Source organism: Haemaphysalis longicornis, unplaced genomic scaffold (assembly GCF_048455015.1).
Source record: "Haemaphysalis longicornis isolate Haplotype H1 unplaced genomic scaffold, Haemaphysalis longicornis Haplotype H1 scaffold_1, whole genome shotgun sequence".
Classification (NCBI taxonomy): Eukaryota; Metazoa; Arthropoda; class Arachnida; order Ixodida; family Ixodidae; genus Haemaphysalis; species Haemaphysalis longicornis.
In genome coordinates this window covers 465,207,653-465,230,574 of record NW_027526203.1, presented here as the reverse complement: position 1 = coordinate 465,230,574, position 22,922 = coordinate 465,207,653, and the positions used below count along the sequence as shown (strand labels likewise).

Here is a 22,922-nt window from a genome sequence, read left to right as displayed (position 1 = left end):
TTTATCCATTTTTTGCGATTAAACGCGCGGGATCTACAAATTCAGCTCAGCGATAGTCGTAGTTGACCATGGAGCAAAAACGGTGGGCGGAGCGACGCCGACGACGCATCGCATGCACGCATCGGGTCATGTGTCTCAAATTCACGCGTACGACTAGTCGTGGTGACAGTCGTAACGATCAGTCGCATGCGAATCGAGTGTACAAATCGTACATGTGTCCAGCGCTTTAGTGTGAACCGCGTGCAATCCGTAGCAGACGATGCAGCGAACGTCCCTGACGTCACGGAGACCATGACGTCACGGTCCGACGTCACGGAGACCGTGACGTCAGGCAGTCCGCTTGCAGGCTCTCCTTCGAACGGCCATTTTCCCGCGCGGCGACCGAATTTGAAAGTGGTTGCAATAAACGTGCTATAATTAATTATATGTTGGTGGCTGACGCCTTTCGGTTCGATTTTCGTAATTACTGGGACCATAGGTATTCTTTACAGCATAAAAACTGAAAGCGAGAAATTTCGTGTCAGTACTCCTTTAAGGGTAACAGAGTGAATCCCTAGAGAAGGCGAGCGTGGCAGGGGGCGGCAGGGAGTTAGGTGGGCAGATGAGATCCAGAAGTTTGCGGGGATAAATTAGTCACAGTTAACATAGGACCGGTATAATTGGAGATGTATGGGAGAGGCCTTTGCCCTACGACGACGACGACAGAACACTTTATTTATTCACTTTATCTCTTTTAATACACAGTCGTTTTTCCTTTTCTCTCAGTTACCGCTCATTTCCTGGCCAATTTCCATGAGTTGGTATGAGCCATTCTTTTGGCACCAACCAACCAACTTCCCCTGAACTGGAACATCTCAAGTACCGCTGGAAGAGAAGTACCGTAATTACCCGATTTTAACCCGCCCCCGATTCTAACGCGCACCCGATTTTCCTGGCAAAAAAAAACGAAAAAACTTGCACCTCCGATTGTAACGTGCACGGAACTTTCTGAGCAAGAAAAACAAATGCGAGAGAAACGGGCGATTTAATTCTCGAAGTAATCTCACTCTTCGTCGCTCTCTTCTGACCACAACATCTCGTTCTTGGTGCCGTCAAGCGCGTTAGCGATGCCACACTTCTGAACGAACGTTCAACCATGGTCGATGGGATCGTGGCCCACGCCTCGCCCGCCCATCCCGCGAGCTTCTCCAGAGGCGCACGCTTCAGCCGACCGCTCGTTTTGAACGCGTGAGAGCCGCTGATGCCATTGCTGTTATCAAGCGCGCAAGTGGAACGACTTGACGATTTGTGCGAACGCCGATAGAAAAGCCTAGGCGCTTATGCCATAGAACAGGGAGCTTATGCTTCCTGCGTCCGAAAAATCGTTGCTAAAAGCATGGCTAAAAGGCTAAAAGCATGGAGGAAAACCTTTTCTTTCCTCCATGGCTAAAAGCTTTGGCCATCTTGAGATGGCGATGACGATGGGTGGAACCACGGTGGGACGAAATTTACGCTGTTTCGGCAGTTTCGGTTTTGTATCCGATTCTAACGCGCATGCGATTTTTCGACCTATTTTTCCGGAAAAAAAGTGCGCGTTAGAATCGGGTAAGTACGGTATCTGCCAAACTCGCATGTGTGAAGTATCGCTGACTTCTTTTCGCTGTGGTGTGCCTCCACTTAATCGGTATCTATGTAGGGCAAATTTGACAACCTCCCCCTTGTGCCACTTTTGCCAAGAAATTGAATCCGAAGAGCATTTCTTTCTTTTTTGCCGCCGATTTTCCAACCATCGGAGAAGGCTCCTGGAGATTCCCCTGCTACGTCTTGGACTGCCTTTGACTGTACCGGTGCTTTTGTCGTTTGGGGGGACTAGGCTGGGTCGGTGCCATAGGGACGTGTGCAACGCCATACACTTCATCGTTTCGGAGACAGCTCGTCTGCAGTGTTAAAAATATTCCGATTAGGCTGGCTTTTACCTAGTTTTTCTACTCTCCTCTCTGTTGTTTTTCGTGTTTTTTTCTCTCTCTCTCTTGAACTTAGACCAAATTCTTCATCCTGTTTCATTATTTGACATCGCATGATTGATCGCAACAGAAAATAGCTCTTCTTGGCCAATCCCCCTAAGTGGGTATGCGCCATTTTTTGGGCCACCACCATCATCTGAACCAAAACGAAGTGAAGGCGGCCAAACCTGAACCGTAGCAGTTTTCTGCTTTTTCGCTTCGATACCCTGCTTCTGAGGCGTACAACTACGACGGCGAAACAAAAAGAAAATTTTACACAAGAAGTGCGAACAGAACTGGGTATACACTCACATGCCTCAGGGTTTTCGAAAAGTCTGAGTGTTTCCTGCAGCTGTTGATGATGTGAAGGGCGAACACATCAGTGCCATTGACATGAACCCTTCAGGGGGTTGGGGGTCCACGCCCCCACTCCTCCTCCTCCTCCTCCTCACTCACTCACTCACGCGCACACACACACACACACACACACACACACACACACACACACACACGCGCGCGCGCGCGCGCGCGCGCGCACGCACACGCACGCACGCACACGCACGCAAGCTTGACGATGGGTTCCAGGATCGTGGCCAGAAGCGGCCACGATGGAGCCATCCAGCTGGCCCAGAGGGTATGGAATTTCAGGAGCGAGGATATGCAGGGAACGTCGATCCCTCGGGCAGTCCCAGTATGCATGTTCGTTATGAGGGTAGCCATCGCACACTTGGCAGTGGGGTGTGCCTGTGATGTTTCGGTAGAAGTGACCTGTAATGTCACAAGGGAGAGAGTACGTTTGTGCTTGTCTGATGAGTGTAGCAGCATCTCGTCTGCTGAAGTGGTGTGGGGGGGGAGAATATAAAGCTCCCAGAGAGCGGAGCGTTGGGCGCGGAGACGTAGTTGTCCCTCCTTGTGGCGAAGCTTTCTGTCCAATCGTGGGCTGTGACTGCCTATCCACGTGATGGGATTGGTCGGTGCTTCTTGAGCACGAGCAAGGGCATGCACCATTTCATTTCCTTTTATCCCCTCGTGACCTGGCACCCGTTCAAGGATGACATGAAGGTTCGGGTGCCTCTCCATGTAGGAGTTGAGTGCTCCATGCACGTTCTCGGGATTGTGTTGTCAAAATCTCGCAGGGCAGGTTGGCTATCGCTCCTGATAATTATATGCTCCGAGTTGTGCTCATGCAGTAGGATTGCCTCTGCTATTAGCTCTATTTTGACTGTCATTGGATCTGGAACGTCGATGTGATGGTTGACCCACTCTGATGACGGCCCTACGGACACCGTCGTACAGTTCGCTCTTTTGATAATGAAGAACCAGCATGCCAAACAATGGCTTCTTATGTTTAGGGCATATACTGCTCCTCGAATGTCTTCCTTTCATAACTTTGCTTTTCATGTTTTGGCTTTATTGTTTGTACTGATTCAGCTTTTCCTCGTGGATCACAAGTGCGCTCGAATACGTCATAAAAAGCTGCTATGAGCGCGAAAAGCGGTCACATGCACACGCTCACGCTCACAAGCACGCCCGCACGTACACTTTCTCGCGCTACATTCGCGCTACGTTTCTCGCGGAGCAGTCTCCGGCATGTGGGACATTTCGCTATTACCGAGGTGATAGCGAAATATCCCCCATGCTGAAGGCTGCTTCGCACGTAAAGACAACCATTAAAATCTGCCTGTAACTTTTTTAGCTGAGTGATTTACGAGTGCATAGAAATCGTTACCTGCTTTTGCCTGTTCTCAGGTTTTTATCTGGACAAGGAATATCTTTTGCTGCACTTTAGATATAGAAGAAGTTGTCTTTACTGGTACGGTAAGTGAACGTGTTAAAGTTTCAACTTGAGCTTATTGGTTCTTCTGCGTATTTTGACGGAAAACAGCTCGTAGACGACGACGAAGAAAGGAAATCACGCTGGTATTTGTGATTTCCTTTCTTCGGTCTCGTCTACGCATGGTTTTTCGTCATAATATGAACGTGTTAAATCGGAGTAATGGGCGGCCTTTGCATCGAAGTTTTCGGTACTCCACTTCTTTCAAAACTCCTCTTAACTAGAGATTTTTTTCCAGATTTTAGAACTTGGAGATAGCCAGGTTTCACCTCACTTTGCAGTTTAAGACTTCAGCGCAGACAAGGTTATGACTTCTGAAGAATTTCGGAGCTTAAACTGCGCAGGGTAGTAAGATCTGTGGCATCTTTATGAAATCCGCTTTAGCCATGCATTTTTTATGAAGTGAAGATTTTAGGGTCGACTTTGGGGCTCTCAAGCGCACGCCGTGTTACACTGTCTCCAGAACAGCACTTTTCGAGGCACATTAATGATGCTTCAATGGCCAAGAACTAAATAGTTGAAGGGCCCACACACGCTCACATGCACAGAGTGTTATGCGAATTTGCGTAGAGCGCACGGTACACAAATCATGTGGGGTTTGGTTTCTTTTCGGTCCTGAACAGATTGGATGTGTGGAGACTGCTGACCCGGGCGCAACTGCCTCGTGAACTCTTGGAGGTGGGGGGACGAGAACCGCGGTATTAGCTTTGCATATATTATAAAAATAAGGACTGCGGGCGGGCACCAATGGAAATTGCAGCTTGCATGGCTGCCCTTTATCACACACATACGAAAACGAACCAAACAGGAGCAACTGTTAACCTCGCACATCGTAAGGACACACGTGAGCAGAGCAGTTCGTTTAACGACGCACGTGTGCGAGGGGAGGGGGAGCAGGTGTGTGCGGAATGCTTTTGCTATGCGCCTGCTGTTGTATGACTGGAGAAACAATAGTGCTCAGTTTACCGATCTGTAGGACACTCGCTCCCCTTGCCCTTTTGCAGCGCCATTGTCAGCGTTTTCAATTAGCGGGCCTTCCGATTTGCATCTTATCTAGCAAAGTCTGCCTCATCCGATTGCCATTTCTTGCTTCCCGGCAGGGTACAAAAAAAGATGTTAACGCGTATTCGGGTCTTCGTAATTAGAATCAAACGTTTTGAAGCGGTCGCCTGAAATAACGAAGTGGTGACTCCTCAGTCACGTGATTACTGGCACGCGGCGAGGGAGGGTATTTACGTAACGCGTTACAAGAAACAAGTTAATTCTACCTAGTTACTATTTTCGGTAACGAGTAAGGTATTTAGTTACTTTTTAAAAAACGAACGAGTAACCTATTTAGTTCATTTTAAGGCCTAGTAACGAGTAACGGTATCTCGTTACTTCTGAGGAATAACGTGTGCAACACAGCCTTATGCCTTGTTTTTATTCTAACCTGGGCATGCGTCGATAGACGTTTCCATGCTTCGAACTTTGACAAGATATCGAGATATCCTGGGCTGTGTTGCGCACGCGCAGCTGGATCTTCCCCTCTACTGTGCCAATGGTATGCCCTTTAGCACATCCCAGTGGCAAAATGGCGGCTCCCACGACGAATAAGTTTAAAAGGTCTATAGGCGCATTGCCCTGATGTTTGCCTCGAAAGCAGCAGCGCCGTTCTCTACATTCTGGTGGTCTGGGGTGTCATTTCTATGGTGAATCATGCCACGCTCACCACGGCCCCTTGTCGTAGCACTGAATTTGCGCAAGGGTCCGCGCACTGGCTGAGATGCCAACAGCCGGGATTACCATGCATGAGTCGAGCACGGGCGCCCACACAAAGAAGGCCGGATGGGTACCCGCTGACCTCAATGAAGGCGCAGTTCCCGAATATTCACCAGCTCTTCCTTAAGCACAAGACTGCCGTTACTTCGAGCGCCTCGGTAAAACGACTCTTCAGCGTCGCCGGACATGTATTTTCGAGGAAGCGGGGAAACATAACCGATGAAAACTTCGAGAGCCAGCTACGACTACTAAAAAAAAAAAAAAAAAACAATGAGCCGTAAAACGAAACAGTTCTGCGTTTGGTCGTCACAGTAACGTGAAAAGTAACTCGTTACTTTTCGGGTAACTCACGCGTCCCTTTTGAGAATCGGTAACGAGTAACGTGTTTAGTTACTTTTTGAGCGAGTTACGAGTAACGGTGTTTAGTTTCCTTTTTGGGGTAACGTGTACATATCTGGTATTTGGTTTCTTTTGAGTGCGCATGCCGCTTTACATGCAGACGTACTTTTGCCTGAACCAAGCGTATTCTGCGAGAAATGCTGTCAGTTATTTTTGTATGAAAAAGAGATCTTGGTGAAGCCCTTTTCCCCAACCCTTCTGACATCGTTTTGCTGAAGCTGAATGCCGCCCGCGGGAAAGTATTGCAAGAGAGGTCCATTGACTCGAAAAATGCGAAGTTGCCAGGTCACATCATGAGGGAATATTTTGTGTCACAACTCATTTTACGACTCATGATATGGCGACACAGCGCCGTCACCGTGTCAATTTGTTTTGTACAACCGCTATTTCTATCACAGTAACTGTTTTAGTACACAAGCGTAGTGTGATGTGCTTTAAGTACGTGTGGTAATCATGAACGTGAGTTACATCCGTTCTTACGAACCACTCGCCTCCCACAGAATCCCATGTGTTCAAAAGTGTAGAGGGACGAGAATTACTGAACGTTTTCCCAACTCCACAGTGCATTAAAAATTGGCCAAAAATACACGGAACTCCGCAACGCTATAGAATCACCCCTGGCGGACAAATAGGGCGCAATAAATCCCAGATAAACATAGTAGAGCGCGAGTTACACCCATTTTCCGGAACCTTACTCCTCCCATGGAAATCGATAATTAGCCGCTTTATGAAAATTGTGACGGAGCCGGCGCGATAATTTCCCGAACAGGTTTTACAACTTCACTATACACAAAACATTGATCTGAAAGACGTGGGATTCCGAGCGGTTGTGAGCCGTCTCAGAGGTAAAATGTGTTTTTAAAATTTCTCAAAGAAATGTCACTAGTAAAAGCGAATTAATTTTATTTCAAGTCTGCGGGCAGTAAAAATGCGCGCGCACGGTCGAACGCTGCGTCCGGTACTTGACCTTGGGCGCTATGATGAGTACATAAACATGCAGTTTCATTAGAACGTAGACGCTAGAAAGGCGCTTAACCGCAACTTACAAGAGAAAATAGCGACCAGAAGTGCGCTTCCCAGAAGTGCGGCCATTGCGTGTCTCAGGAGCGTTGCGCAGGGTGCCCCGTATCACTTAAGTGTAAACAATTTGCCGAAATCATGATATTCAGTGCGTGTGCGCATGCTCGAAGCAAATTCGTTGATTAAGATACCTTATCGCTTCCCCGAGCAGCGAAAACAGGATTTTGCGAGCTTAAAAGCAGAACCTTAAGCACAGAACCAAATGATGGAGCCAGTAAAAAATTACAGAAAAGCTTTTTTTTGCATTCTACAAATATTGCCCGGTGCACCTTCATGCTTTTGCCTCAAACATTCTGAATTGTTCTGATTCTGCTTGCCTCCGATAGGAACTTGTAAAACCCGCAATGGCAATAATTATTAGGACTTAATTCAGTTAGGTTAGTCTTTTCAGCCCCGAATTCCATCACTGTTGTTTCAAGTAAAGAAAAAACATTTAGGTCTCAAGCATATTTTTGATCTAGATGACTTCCTAACCTTGCTTAATTACGCCACTGAGGGATGCTGTTCTCTCTACATCCCTTCTGAAGACTGAAACAATGAGGCTGTGATGGAGGCGAAAAGCGAAAACGCCCGTGTGTTCGATATTTCGGCGCACATTAGCCCTTTCAGTCACGAATTATTATATTCACTGCAGAAAAAAAATTTCATACTTGGAGGTTTAGCAGTGTCAAGTGTCTAGAGGTAAGAAAAAAAAGTTCAGTCTCTCTAGAATACTTATTACGCAAATGGCGTCGCGTCCTCATACGGAGACACCATTACTCAATACTGCTTTTCCCCATAAAAAATAAATATCCTGAGGCAGTTTACAAACAAGGAGGTGAAATAATAATTTCTGCTCCTTAAAGAGGTGTTTTTAGCCTTTATAAATGATTTACGCCGCAGTAAAGGAGAACTTAGGACGGCAACATACCGGAGCTCCCACAAAACTTGGTGGCGTCCATTTTGAAACGGTGTTTCTGAGTGCGTTTCCGCCATTCCACATCACATGGGGTTACCTTTCACTTCCGAAGGTTTCGAACATCAGCCGCACCGCTCTGCAGCATGAACTCTTTTCGTTTTCACGAGGAAAACGACGAAGAAAGAAGTCACGTCTGCATATGGAGACACGGTGACGGAAAGGGTTAGAAATCCGCAGGTGGTCAAAATTAATCTGGAGCCCTCCACTACGGCGCGCCTCATCGCCTGTGTAGCATCGGCGCGTTAAATACCACAATCAATGAAAACAACGAGGCTGGGATGAGCATTTCTACAATGGGCCAACTGTTAGCTAAATGAGTGCAATATATCTGTAAGGGTCAGGCGCTGCCCGACAGCGTTAGCTACGTCGCATGTCCGGTTCATTATAAAATAGGCCATCTGGTCACATAGGATCATCCGTCATAGGCCACTTTTTCACTGTTTGTCACAGGTGCGGAAAGAGGGAGTTTGCGGCTTTTTTTAATTGCATAATCGGCGATAAGAAATCACTCATTATCCCTTGCATATGCTGCGTAATGGTTGCTGCGTAAGAAATTTTGGAATTTTAACTACTTTGCACTTTCGCTAATTAAATAATTATATCCAACACTTTTAATACATCCGTAACGAATGACAACGGAATCGCCCATGATCACACCGGGAAAAAACATTTATAAGTCCAGCCCACCTTTTTACAATTCAAAAGGCAATATTCCTAGCGACTATACCTGAAGAAGCAAACAAGGTGCGAAAGAGAGAAGGGATTTTAGGCTCAAACAACGTCACCGTCCTTGTCCACTCTGATTCGCATTCACTGCGGAAGAGATCCGAAAGGGAAGAACATCTTGTGTGGAATCACGTCACGCTCTCGGCCCTTCTGTGTAGCACTGAGTGTTAAAAAGTTCCGTACCATATTTTTGTGGGCTCAAGGCGGCTCTCAGTTACGCACAAGCCTGCCGCAACAATGAAATGTGGAGCACAGTTTCTTCTTCGTGGCCTTTCTTCCAAGATGTTTTCTTTACTGTGCTACGTTCCTGCCTCACTTTTCTGTCCAGGGTCGTTAACCTTGTATCTATATTTTTGTTCGAACCATCTTACCCTACTTGTCCCCACTGACTGCATTCATTGCAAAAGTGCGCCGGATGTACAGCCGAAAGGAGAAAAAAAGAAAAAAACGTTAGTGTTTAAACCACGTGATTCTCACAATCTTTTCTGGGTATCGTGTAGTGTTGAAAAGTATGGTACTAGGTATTTCTTTCGGTGCTCGTGTGGGGTTCAAGGACACACAAGGCGGCCGCAACAGTGAGGGGCACAGGCTATCCTTTGTGGTCCCCTTCCAAGTAGTTTTCCGTATTGTGCTATATCCCTGCCTCACTTCCATCTTTTTAGTCGTTAACCGTCTTATATCTACTCCGCGGAGGTGGAGTATAGTTACAAGAAGAAAAAAAAGAAAAAAAAAAAAACAGGCGGAAATTTATTTTGTCGCACGTATGACGAACTTTCAGATTTGCCGAACCGGCCTATGACGAATGTTCCCCTGTTACGAACCGGCATATTAGCAAACGGCCTATGACGAAACGCCATGTGAGGAACGGGCCGTATCCTATCTCTGATGGGTTGCAGCGGCGGCACACAGCGACCAACGGGATCAGTATCCTCCTTATAAATACATGCTTGCTTTGTAAAAATTGTAAATACAAAAGTTTTCGTTTCCATCCCAACCGCCCGTTGTCGTCATCACTGCCGCAGCGCCGCATCAGAACGCACCGCAGGGCAAGCAGGATCAACTTCACCATCACCATCCGCCTGGAAGGGAGGCGGAGGAGAACCGGACTTCGTGTTACTATATTATTTTCTTCTCTCCTTCAGGCTAGGATAGTGCTTAAAATCGGCCCGGGATAAATGTATGTTTTGGGAATAGACTGCCAGAGCATATGCTGGCAGTTTTATTTAAAAAAAATGGCCACCAAAACGTCCTTGCCAAATTACACGCAGAAGTCCCGCAAATTTTACCAATTTCTCAAGCCTATAAAGAAAAACCACGAACATTAATTACAGCAATGACTTTAAAGGAACCTATAGCTTCCGCCCACTGTGACCACATCGCACAAAATTTTTTTTTCGAAGTGAGAAACAGTACTCTTCAACTACCTCATTAATTTAATTGAGGTTACGCAGCGCTGTTGTCACCGGCTCAACGCTAATGCCTCGGTCGAGCTCGTCGTTGGGCCCGCCGGCGTGCGGGCCGTGGTGCACGGTGGGCGAACTCGGGAGGTATTTGTCCAGTAGCCTCTTCTTGACTGCATCTTCTCCCTGGGTCTTGAACGCTTCCTGCAGTAGTTTGGCGAGTCAGTCTCGGTGTGTCTTCGTCTTTGTTTCGTCCAGAAGGTGTCTGAGAACATTCCACGCTCTTCCGTTAGGCGTCTGTCCATCGATATCGTACGATTCTGCGACAAGTCTCGAAATGTGACCTCGGGGATGGAAGCTACAACTACGTGAGAGACTTCCTGTCGAGCAAAGCCGCCCAACTCCTGGCCGGAGATCTCAAGGTGGGTGAACGGAGCACGGCCAACAGAGGCACCTCGCAAGGGCCAGTCATCTCCCCGATGCCACTCATGATCGGAGTGGCACGAAAGCTCGACAATCTAGAAGACGTCCAACACACGATCTATGCCGACGACATCACCCTGTGGTTGTGCAGGGGAAACGGCGGTCACATCGAGACGGCCCTCTAGAACATGGTCGGAGAGGGGGCTCAGGTGCTCGCCGAAGAAATCCCAGCTGCTCGTGGACCAACCCTGGAGAAAGCAACGACGCCGCAGAGAAACAGTGTGATCAGATCACGATCCGGACTGGGGACGGCACGTCATACCTATGGTACCCAAGATAAGGGTACTCGGAATGATGATAGAGGCCAGCGGAAGAAACACGGAGACGATCAACCGTCTGACGAGCAAGGCAGCGAATGCCTGCGGGCTGTTCAGAAGAGTGACCTCGAGAAGAGGAAGTATGAAGGAGGACAACCTCGTCCGGCTAATGCAAGCCTTCGTGATCGGCCACGTAACTTACGTGGCAGCGTATACCACCACTGATATCAGAGCGAGAAGAAGAAAATTGACATCCTCATAGGAACGGCGCACAAGACGGCACTCGGCCTACCGGTCACGGCGGTAAGCACCGAAAAACTGCTAGAGATGGGAATTCCCAACACGCTCGAAGAAATAATCGAAGCACAGCAGGCGTCCCATCTCGAGCGACTGTCGAGGACGAAGGGCGGCCGCCATATCCTCGACAAGCTACAAATCGGGTACCACAATTAGCAAGTAGTCAAGAATACGCTTCGCAAAGACGTCCATCGAGCTATCCGCGTGGACGCAATCTCCAGAAACGTCCACCAGGAACACAAGGGCAGACGCCGAGCCAGATCCAAGGCCCTCACCGACAATTCCGGAGAGGTCCCCGGCGCACGGTTCGTCGACGCGGCGGAATGCTTAAGCAGCTCAAGCTACACAGCTGCGGTGGTATACGCGTAAGGAGTCACGAGAACGGTCGCAAGCATCTAGTGAAACAGAACGAAAGAGGCAGAGGAATTGGCCATCGCCCTGGCTCTCGTAGACGGGGACTGCGCCACGGCGCTCAGCGACTCTCGACAATAAGCCATTAGAAACTACACCAAAGGGGAGGTTTCGCCTACCGCCGCCCGCATCCGGGAGCGGGCCGACGTAAGATTGAAGACGCGCCTCGTCTGGTTTCCAGCACACGAGGGCAAGGTGTCGGACAAAAATTACGCCCACCTCCCCTCGCGGAAACCCTGGTGTGATGCGACGCTGAAGGGGGCTCCATTGCGTGTTTCCGTTGGGTCGATTACTCGAATTGCGTGAGCAATCGTCGTGTAATGCGAGAGAGAGAGGGAGAGCATGCGTAGCGCAGACTACCGCGACTGAGAGACCGGCCGGAGCGCGGCCCTCCGCTTAATGCGCAGCGCGCCCGAAGGAGAGGAGACCGCGGAGAGAGAGGGCGCTGCACATGCGCACAGCGCGCTTGCGCCGCCCACCGGCGGAGTGAGAGAGGGCGCTGCACTGCGCGCGCCACAGATGTTGGGGGAGAGGGCGCGCTATCACGGTGAGAGGAGAGGGGGTGAGCGGAGGAGAGACGCAGCTGTGCGGACGCGGACAACGACGACGCAGGAAGGACAGGGCCGCCGGCAAGAGATGCTCCTCTCAGCGTCGCATCTAAAAAGGAAAACGGCTACGAGTCTGCTCACGCTGCGGCGCGCGTACAATCTCTCCGCAGGAAGTCTCTGGTACAGCACGAAGGACAGAATGGTCGCCTACAACGAGATTACGAAGGCGTACCGACTGGCTCGAAGGAAGCTCCCTCCACCCAGCGACAAGCTGGACAGATCGCAGGCTGTAAAATTTAGACAACTACAGACGGGGACCTTCCCGACACCACTACTCCTGCACAAGATGTATCCCGAGGCCTACCATGACAACAAGTGCAAGGTCTGGAGTAGGGAGATGGCGACTCTCATGCACGTGCTTTGGGGCTGCAAGAAACACCCAGAAGACGCTAAAACAGGAACTCTACCGCCACGACCTGAAGCAGCACTGTCGTCGTACGACCAAGGAGAACAACTCTGGGCCGTTCAGCAAGCCCGAGAGGCAGCGGATCAACAGGATCGGGACGCTCCTATACGAAGGTGACCTAGGCCCGGTCGACGGGCGTGACGCGGGCCAAGGCTCGCGCCACGTCGGTTTTGTAGGCTAAGTAAACGTTTATTCCGCTCCACTCCACTTAAAGGAGCCATGAAGAGAAAACACAAGTTTGGTTCATTCAAAAGATTGCCTCGTTAGAATCATACTGACACCACTTTTAACGTAAACTTCGGTCGAATAAGCCACATAATTAGGAAAAAAGGAAATGGCTATGCGACCCACTAGCTCATTTCCCGCAACAGAACCTATGCTGTCACACGAGACAGCTCTGCGATTGGCTTTCCTCCATGCTGCGGGGCATTGGGGTTGTCTCAGACGACACTGGCCGATTGACTGACGCGACGGTGTCTTACGTGAACATATTTGTCGAGCGAGCAATATGTTTCACGAAACGATTTTCTCCCAGAACGAAAAAAAAAGGTTAAGTCTCCTGCCACGCGCGTGGCACGAGCTGCGCCCCCCTGGCAACACATCCGTATAGGGGGAGAAATGGCTGGAAACGCTGATTGGTCAATGTGTGTGACGTCATTAAAATATGCATGACGTCATTATTTTTTTGGCGCTAGATTTGTTTGTTTAGTTGTTGTTTTTCCCCAGAAATTTTTCCCTAGTCTTTGGTAAAGCGCTAGAATGCCTCCCTAGTCTGCCTAGTCCCCGCGCTTGGCCAAAATGGCGGAAAGCTCTTGCTTTTCAAGCGGGCTTCTTTGTGTTGAGATTGCAGAAGTTAGCTACTGAAGGGAAAATGTGTTAAAGACATGCATATACCTTAAAATTCGACCGATGCAATCGTCGCTTTCACGCAAGAAGAATCTGGTTATTCATCATGGTGTGGTGTGTTGAGTTTCAGCACACTGCAGATGCCACTGCCCGCAGTAAAAAAGGTGAGGCATCCATGTGCTCTGTTATTAGTGCTCGGTTATTTTTATTTTGGCCTTCTTGTTTACTTTAAACATTCCTTTTACGTGAAATTTTTGGGTCCGGTTGTTTTTCTTTTGCAGAAGGTGCACGCTCCACGTGCGTCATTCCATGAACTCAGTGTGTTCAGGGGAAAAAAAAGGGAGATAAAACAAGTTTTGACGACAGATTTGTTCGTGGAGCGATCGCATTGTATTCCATATTTTTCCTGCGTGGCGTGTGCAGGTATTATTGTTGCGCCTGTGCACTGAAATGACGACCGTCCCTGTGGAAATGACGATCACCCCCTTTGTCCACCCTGTTCAGAGCCTCAACCTTAGCAGCAAGGCGTACTTTCTAATAACATTTCGAGACCGCTTCGAACATTCCACAAATAATAAGCTTAAGCGCTTGCCTATCGTGAAATTCCTGATAGCAGATTGAAATGTTGTGTTGGCATGGGCAGTGCATGCTTTAACGGCGGCGTGAATCACGAAAAATGGGTTTAGATTGCGATGTGGTGTGGCTACGCAGCGCAAGTGTGAAGGCCCGTTCGCACTTGCGACTGGAGCGATAGAAGCGACGCGATTGCTGTCCGCGGCGACAAAAATTGGTCGAGACCAAACGAACAAGGAAAGCGGCAGAAATCTCGTCGCTTCTACCGCTCCAGTCGCAAGTGTGAACCACTTGCGACTGGAAAGAAACATATGTAGTTCATGTAATTGTCCTGTATTTCCCATGAAATACTCTGTGTTTGATGCCTAATAAAATAAGCTGTATCCAAAAGCTGAACCTAATCGGCGGGGGCTTACGGCGAATGTATGACACGCTTCTATTTTTGTGCGCCTTCGGAAAACCCTGTTGCAGTAGACGATTACTTGTGGCTTCGCCGGAATGTTTTTTGTTGTTGTTTTACTCACAGAGCCTGCCTGACAGTACATCCGCCAGGTGGTAAGTGCGAGGCTCCTACAAAATAAGGCAAGAGCAACTCGCAAGCCTTGCCTAATTACCTGGCATAGCACAAAATCTGATATGGCTGTGGCTATTCTCATTGCATCGGTGATAATCCCTTGTATAAATTTTTCGCGGCAGTTGTTTCTCGTTAGCCGACTGGGGTCCGCATGACAACCTGCCAGTAAATTTCTTTTGAACCCACTCTTCCGGCATCCGTGAAAATTCCTTTTTAAAATTTCAGTCGGCTCCCGTTTGCTGTCTACAGAGATGTTTTTTCCACCAGCAAGACAGATAGATCTGCGCTGCTTTATGCACAAGCGATAAAACTATATGTTTCAATGGAGCCAGGCATACATCGCATTTTGTGATAATGTGCTCAGGCAGCCCGGATATGGGCCGCTTTAAATAAAGTTTGATCTCTCTCTCTCAGGCAAGCCGAACAACAAAGTGCATAGTGAAACTAGTAAGGCTTGAGCCTGGAGATTAGCTATGTTATGGCTAGCAAGAAATGAGCAACCGCGGGTAAATGTAACAAAAACGTTTTCAAGGAGGGACTTGCAATAATTTGTGTGCACGCCGCCATTATTGCTGCTCACGAACCTCATGCCCCCGTGGATGCAGCACTAACGTATCTGGTAATACTTCAGGGTCTTGGGCATCTTGCTGTCAATCTTTACATCACGCTTTTTCACTCCTGTGATAGTTCTAGTGTCTCTCTTCCAAAGCTGCACGTGGTTTGCAGCACGGTATGCAGACATTTTTGCCATGAGCTCATCAAATGTGGCAACCAATGGAAAGTACCTCGTGGCCAGTTTCCTTCATTCCTTGCGATGGAGCACGTTGGTTGTGGCATCAGTCCTTAATTGAGGTGGTGTGGTGGAGCACTGAACGAGTGCAGGTGGATGCGCAGCTACTGCAGAGGAGGCCTCCCCCTTTGGCGCGCTGCAGCCAGTCGATGTGGCCCAGGGGCTGCTGCTCTACCGCCATCCCGATTGTCCACACCCCCGCCTTGGCCAGCGTCTTGTGGCACTGTGAGCTCCAAAGCAGGCACAGGCGCCTTTGCGGCAGTCACCCTCCAACTGCCACCAATTTGGTTTCGGCAAGGTGACCAGCGGCAGCGCACACATCAGCAGCCCTACAGCCAAAGGCTGTCTGTTGGGAGCAGCCACAGTCTTGGGCGGCCACCTTACTCACAGCCGAGGTGGCCATCCGGTCCTGGCACGGAGCTACTTGGCGGCCTGGCAGAAGCCATCTTGGTGGTCCAGCATGAGCACCAGGTAGCGCACCCTGGTCTTCCACCCGAGCTGCTCGCTGTCGATTTGCAGGCATGTGACCCTGCAGCAGGCCTGGGTGTCCCAGTGAACAAGCATCGCCTCCATCTCGGTGCCCGACAGCTGCAGGCTGACATTGGCGAGCTTGGCCCGCACTGCATCCGGGGGTGCCTGCAGCTGCAGAACGACGCCTCGGCAGCCCGCCATGGGGCCTAGTGCCTACAGGGCCGCCGCGGCGACGTACACAGACAGGTACACCCTGTGCGCCCTTCTACTGGGCAGGCCGTCTGATAGTGCCACTGTGACCATGTTGAAGAGTAAGGGGCTGACGACTGTGCCCTACAGGGTGCCCACATCCACTGGTTGAGGCACCGACAGGGCGTTGCCTACCTGCCTTTGTGCCATGAGGCCCGTCACGAACGCCTCGACGGAGCCCCGCAGCTTGTCCGCAATGCCGGCCTCCTTTATGGCCAGGGAGATGACAGGGTGCTGGAGGTTGTTGAAGGCACCCTTTATTTCCCCCCCCCCTGATAGAAAAAAAAAGCGCGGAAGTTTGCAAGCGCCCTTAACCCTTTGAGGGTCGAATTTTTTTGAAAAGAACTTTCCCTGGTGGTCAAATTAGTTTATTGCGGATTTGGAATGTACAAAATGCCTAAAGTCATGATTAAATGGTAAAAAATTATCAGGAACAGTATTTTGGGGTCAGCATCACTTAGAACTGAAAAATGTTCAATAGTATTTCAGAGTGTGGTATTCCTTGAAACACTGGTCTATGCACAGTGCCTTATCGAAGTCTGCACACATACAGCGCATGTCCGAAAATGAGCTGTCTTCTTCCGAAAAAAGGCTGTCTTCCGATTCAGATTCGGTTAAAGGAGTAAACTCAGAGTCAGAAGAGTCATCGCGGTCGGTGTCATCAGAGCAGGCAGTTCGTTGGGCCATATCGCTGCTTTGCCGTGCATCTGAAGAACTCGAAGGCAACCCAGTAAACGAGGAGAGCGAGAAAACGCCGGTGATAAACAAGCTAATAGCAGCGCCAATATAGATAGAAATCAACTTCCGCCGCCCCCACAATGGAGTCTCCGATTAGGTTACTTCAGTTCCAAGCAAGGAGGGCAAGAATACCTAGTGAGCGTGGGTAATAAACAAGATAAGAGCAGCGCCAATATAGATCGAAATCAACTTCCGCCGCCCCTGATAGCGAGCGTCGATCAAGTTTCGCGCGCCTCCGATGCGATCACGTGGCGAAACTGAAACCACGAAACGCGTTAACACGTACAGACGCCGTAACGCGCTGAAGCCAGAGAGTTCTGTTTTTCACCGCAAGAAGGTAGCACAATCAAATTTCAAACACTTCTTGTAAGTCCCAGGAGGTGGCAGCACCTCCCAGGGAGCATGCATCGTTAATATGGCGCGAAATTTCAAACGGATGCTCGAAATCGTACCCGTACGGCAAAGACCTTGCGGGACGGAAAACCACCGCAGTACACGTATGGCAAAAACCCTCAAAGGGTTAAAGGCTATGAAGATAAAATACATGTTTGGTTCATTAAAAAGACTGCCTTGTCTCGATAACAATGATATCAGTCTTACAGCAAACTTCGAAGGAATTATCGATATATTAAATTAAACATTTGAAGCAATGGCGAATCCCCGCCCACTTTCCAGCGGCGATTTCACTATGACAGCACAGGATCTTGTTGGATGATTGGTGCCCAACGACCTAAGTCATCGCCAAGGAACATGATTGCGTGATTTTTGAGGGGCCTTCATTGATCTTATCACGCGCAAGAACAGTGCTGTTAAGGGCGAAAATTACATGAACCTGGCAAGATTAGTCCACACGCAAAGCGGAATAATTCAGCCATCGGCATTTGTTAAGTCATGCCAGTTTAAATTTGCGCTTCTGTTTTGAGTCTCATCGGGGCGGAGAAGCTTGTGCTTTTGTAACATAATGAATCTGGTTGACATTTCTGCACAACCCAAATTAGAGTCTGCTGTAATGAGCTTGGTGTTCTCAAGTAGTTGCATTCCTAGCGGTCACGTTTTCAATGCTTCGTGCATAAATGCCCTATAATCTGCCTGAAGGCGTGTACTATCAAGCTATACCTTTTCTGGAGCAGCCACCCCCTTTAGTTACCACTCCCAGATGAGGTAGAGCAAGTCACTGCAAAGTTTGCCATTCAATGCTGTATCTAACTTTATATTTAGCAAGAAAAAATAATGCAAATACGGCGATGTCTGACCATACTCTTGCGGGCAGGCATGTTCTGTGCAAGCTGAGCAAAATATTGCTACGTTTTGAATTTTGTCGTAAGATCTGATGAAAGAGTTATAATGCGGTCCTATTATTTTGGTTTCAAACTTTAATGAAAGGACATACTTTTTTAGCTGACGCGTGCGCTGCCATTTTTCAGCAGAGTACACACTGCCGGTTTTAAAGCTAAACGATAAAAAAAGTATTTGCACTTCATGAGCATGGGCGGTTCTGGAATGTATAGGGCGCACAGAAGTTTTGTAGTTTTCGTTGCAGACGCGGGAAATGGAAATAATGTTTGAAATCTTCTTTGTCCACCAGAAAACGGAGGATTGGGCAGCTGTGCAGAGCCAGCATGACCTTCGGGCATGGTGCGATGCCCGAAACAAGTCAGCATTTTGTTTCCCGGAGTGCACCAAGAAAACATGCGTATTGGCATGGCCCCGCATACAGCAAGACCAAAGACTACCATGCTTTAGCATGAAGCGGACAGTAATGACGCAGTTAAACTATTTCCTTGGTTGACAGCGACCGTGATGTTCAAACTAAAGCATGGTTTCAGGCTACGACAGGATAGATTTGTTTCCCGGAGTGCACCAAGAAAACATGCGTATTGGCATGGCCCCGCATACAGAAAGACCAAAGACTACCATGCTTTAGCATGAAGCGGACAGTAATGACGCAGTTAAACTATTTCCTTGGTTGACAGCGACCGTGATGTTCAAACTAAAGCATGGTTTCAGGCTACGACAGAATAGATTGGCTAAAAATTGCAAAGTTGTTTACCGTGATAATTCTTTGGTTATTTCGGTTACTTAAGAAATGCTGACGATTGCTCAAAATGTGCTTCATGCAACATTTTAGAATGTATCAGTTGTGTATCAGGGAAGAATCACATTAGCGCGCACCCGTATGTGTGTGTGTGTGTGTGTGTGTGTGCGCGTGTCGAGGGGGGGGGGGGGGGGCGTGAGGGGAGGGGGCTGGCGGAGGTGTGCTGGTGCTCTTGAGAGGGCCTGTTGTAAGTGGCCGTTTATTTAATTCGGAAATTCTGTTGTCATGCACGACCGATTGAGCCTTGAAAGAACGATAGTCCTGCGCCCACAGAACTTCAAAGAAGGCCAGGAAGCGTTAAAGGAAAATTCTACCAGAAAGGCACCCCCCCTACCCAGCGATGGGAGATCTTGATGTCCAGCCCTGACCTGTCGACGCAGCAAGAGCTCGCGTCCAGGGGCAAGGAGCTATTGGACTCATATGGGACTCGTGAATAGGGTTCCACCCCGTCTGACGCCTGCGAGCGTCAACTGAAATGGGCTCAGCGAAAGTTGTTTCTCTCTCTCTCTAGAGCTCTTCTTTGCCACCAGTACGAAAGTCCTTCACTTGCGCTGCGCACACTGCTACATGGTTTTAAAATTGGGTGTAGCAGTGGATTGCAGCCAGAACAAATATATATTTCATTCTTCATGTACTGATGCTACGCTGTCCCGATACACTCTGAGTAATCCTCTCCAACTTCGTGCATAATAAAATATTTGGGCCTTTACAGGAGTTGAATTTACATTTTCCCTCATTAAAAGTCACCTATCCGCTCCACCGTGGGTGCTTTCAATTACCAATTCAAACGCAAATACTGCATTCGGAATAAAACAAGATAGACATTTTTTAGCTCGGAGACACAAGGTACTGTGGCATCGTGTAAATATTACGAAGTGAATATTTAAATATCAAAGAATGCATAATTGATCTGCACCGCACAACTTAACGTACAATGCAACCTCCATCGTCAAAGGACATCAGTGATCATGTAAGGATTAGTGACTGGAAGAAAATGACTTACTATTCGATATCGCCGTTGTGACTCCGGCCCCTGAATATACACTGCTCTGGGCAGCCGAATATGGCCATCTGATCGTTGTTACTGTCGCGACGCCGTCTGCCTGTGGCAGGGCTGGTGACCGTCGTGCCTTCACATTTAGGATAAAGTCTGGAACTGGCTCGGGGAACCGCAGCACGCCCTTTTTGTCGACCCGCTGTTTTGCAGTTTCCTAGGTTAGGGGAGAATACCGCCGAACAAATCTGCCTAATCGCGGGGGTGAAATTGACTGTCGCAACATCGCCGTCGGAAGGGGACAACACTCAGTGCGTGCAATCTGAGCCCACTCCAACAAAACCCTCCGGGCCTCGACAGAAACGTGAAAAAGGAAGAATGAAGGGCTGACGCGAGGAAGAGGGGCGTACCTTGCGGTGTGTCTCAATCGCAAAGGCCCTCTGCCCGCGCACGGCATTCATTCAGCTAAACTGCACGTTTCACCCATTACGTAGCCCATCGCATTCTTCAGTTACCTTGCACGAGTCTTGAATGTGTGCCCATGGCCACTTGATCTCCCCCTTTCTAGGAGAGGGAGCGGCCGTGATCAGCCACTGCCGCTTGCACGTTGTTCTGCTTAACATACAAAGATCGTCTGTTCCCGTTCGGGCCTGCATTGTACCAGTCTTCAACCATCAATGGCCGGCGGTCCCTCTTTTTTTCCACCGCGAGTTAGTGCGGACCGTGGTGCAGACCACTCCATGCTTCCCCGGACGAGTCAATCTCCTCTGCTGAGAACAACTCAGCCGGCCAATTATTCTCGGTCTTGCCGCATGTCTCGCACAAAGGGATACAACGCATGCCTGTGGCGTCCCGTGCGCTGAGCTTACCCGAAGGCACCGTAGCTTTTGGGGCTGCACCCCTCCGAAATCATCCCTCAGCGGTTCGCACCCCTCAGGCGCTTCGTTTTGTCACGGCCGGACTCGGCTCCCTTCCATGCGAAGGGTAGACATGCACTTTCGTGGCATTTTCATAGCATTTCGTGGAAAGTGCCATTAGTGGCACTTTCAAAAATATGCCGCTTTGTTCACAGGCGACGTACCAGGCATACAGGCAGCATGGCGATGGCCGGAAAAATTTCGGAGGGGGGGGGGGGGGGGGGGGGGGGCTGAAGCCCGGTCAGCCCCCCCCCCCCCCCCTCCCCTCCTCTGGCTACGCCACTGCATCAAGTAGCACGAGGGCTGCCACCTGCCTGGTAGTCTGGGTGTGCTCTAGCTCTGTCATTACATTGGCAATGGAGTTCATCGCAGCCTGGTGCTGCCGGAAGCCTGTGAGCTGCTCTGAGATGTACATGTACTCCTTGGTTCTGCAATTTCGTGTGCATGCTGCCAAAAACTTTTGCCCTTGCAACAGCACTACGATTGGACTCGGCTTATCCACATCAAGTTGGTTTTTATCATTCTGAGTGCTTACCGGAGTAACTTCTTGCACAAGAAGTTATTGCAGTAAATCCCACCTTGAAAGCTTTTTTATCGTATGGCTTTACGTGTGGTTGCTCATATTTTACTAGCTGTAGCATAGCCAACCGTAACATATCCAGAGGGGTGAGCTGGGCGAGTTGGTATGTGTCATCTTAACAACAGCACGAAAAAGACTGGGACGAACGAAGCAGACAAGTCGAGTGATGATTCACAACTAGTTTTTTGTGGAATGTGCACTAAACATAAACCTTGGCATCAACAGAAGAAAAGAGATGGAACACATTCCACTCGAACGTACTTCCTTGCCCTTCTCCCCCCGCCCCCTCACATGACAAACACTGGTAAAGCCTTTTACTTGACACACATGATCCTTCAGCTATGGACCACTGCCGAGCTGATAACAGAGTTTCATAAAGGAGGAACATCAAGTTCAATGCCGCACTTGTGTTTGGCGGCATGTACTGGTTAAGAAGGCGAACTCTGTCACAAAGTACTGGCGATGTAACACAATCGCCTCCCAGTTTTCAAATGTTGCACGCTTCGATTATCTCTCGACCTGTCTGCCTGGCACGTCTGGAAAGAAGTACACAAATGGGTCCCACCGTTGGTGTGCATCGTATACACGACTATTGAGCTCTTCTTACAGAAGGTGCTCTATGGGTCCACAATAGTACTGCATGAAACCTGCCCTGTTTCAGTGCCTTTTGTAGCAAAATGCCTTAGCAACCCATGCTGTTTCCTTGTCAATGAATGATAAGCTTGTCATTACAGAACACTTGTGGGTACCCTGTATTTTGTTTCCTTTCAACATTACAGGTTTGCAGCATGACGGGAAGGAGTGCAGAGACGCCTATGCTGCGATTGCTGGCGTTGTGCAAACAAGGGTACAATGAACTATTGCCTGCAAGACTGCAAGAGGATGGCACTGCCTAAAGTTATTCTTTGTTAGAGTATAAATAAATTTCAAGGTCTGAACCCAATACCCATGTACCCTCAATAATAAAGTGTACCTCAATAATAAAGTGTGTCGACATCTTTTGACAGCTGTGTCTGTTTACTTTTCATGCAAACCTGCGACCACTGAAAATGACTGTGGCTAAAAGACGCATCCCGTTCCCATCAAGTGCAATTTTCAGTGCACTACCACTTCTAAACGTGCTGACTCCTGTTAATCATTTCAGTTTGCACCATGCTATAAATGGCTGGTGATACATGTGTTTAAGCGAAGTCCTGGGAACAAATAGAATTCTTTTATTCAATTTACAATTTCCTGTTGGCCTGAGTGGGAAAAAAAATACAAACCAACTGATTGGTTAGCAAAAAACCTGCGGTGTCCTTGGACGTATCCAACTGAAGAATGGTGTGCCACAAATGCGAAACTTCAAACAGAATTTTTTGCTTTTGAACACTGAATAGCATTATTGACAAATGGATTAAGTGAAAGTAACCTCGGCAGCAAAAATACGAACCTATTTTAGGAAAGATCGTCAACACATGGTCAGAAGTAGAGTTCATCGAAGAGTACAATTT

General features: G+C 48.7%; 2 protein-coding genes across 7 annotated transcripts in view; both read left to right on the top strand.

The window, feature by feature from the left end:
• LOC144173549 (uncharacterized) overlaps window positions 1-22,922 on the top strand; it is a 189,222-nt gene that overhangs the window by 7,318 nt on the left and 158,982 nt on the right. The gene's annotated exons all lie outside the window — the stretch shown is intronic.
• LOC144156193 (uncharacterized) lies at window positions 13,204-22,372 on the top strand. 6 transcript variants are annotated; one of them, XR_013319721.1, is made up of 4 exons: window positions 13,204-13,612; window positions 14,548-14,576; window positions 15,528-16,102; window positions 22,209-22,372. XR_013319721.1 is itself a non-coding variant. In XM_077688061.1 (3 exons), the coding sequence occupies exons 1-2, from the start codon at window positions 13,589-13,591 to the stop codon at window positions 16,064-16,066; spliced, it is 186 nt and encodes a 61-aa protein (XP_077544187.1). In that variant the 5' UTR covers window positions 13,204-13,588; the 3' UTR covers window positions 16,067-16,102; window positions 22,209-22,372. The 6 variants fall into 6 exon arrangements, 2 of the variants coding, with proteins under 2 accessions (XP_077544187.1, XP_077544186.1); XR_013319720.1 differs by lacking the exon at window positions 14,548-14,576 and having other exon boundaries at window positions 15,490-16,102; XR_013319718.1 differs by having other exon boundaries at window positions 14,548-16,102.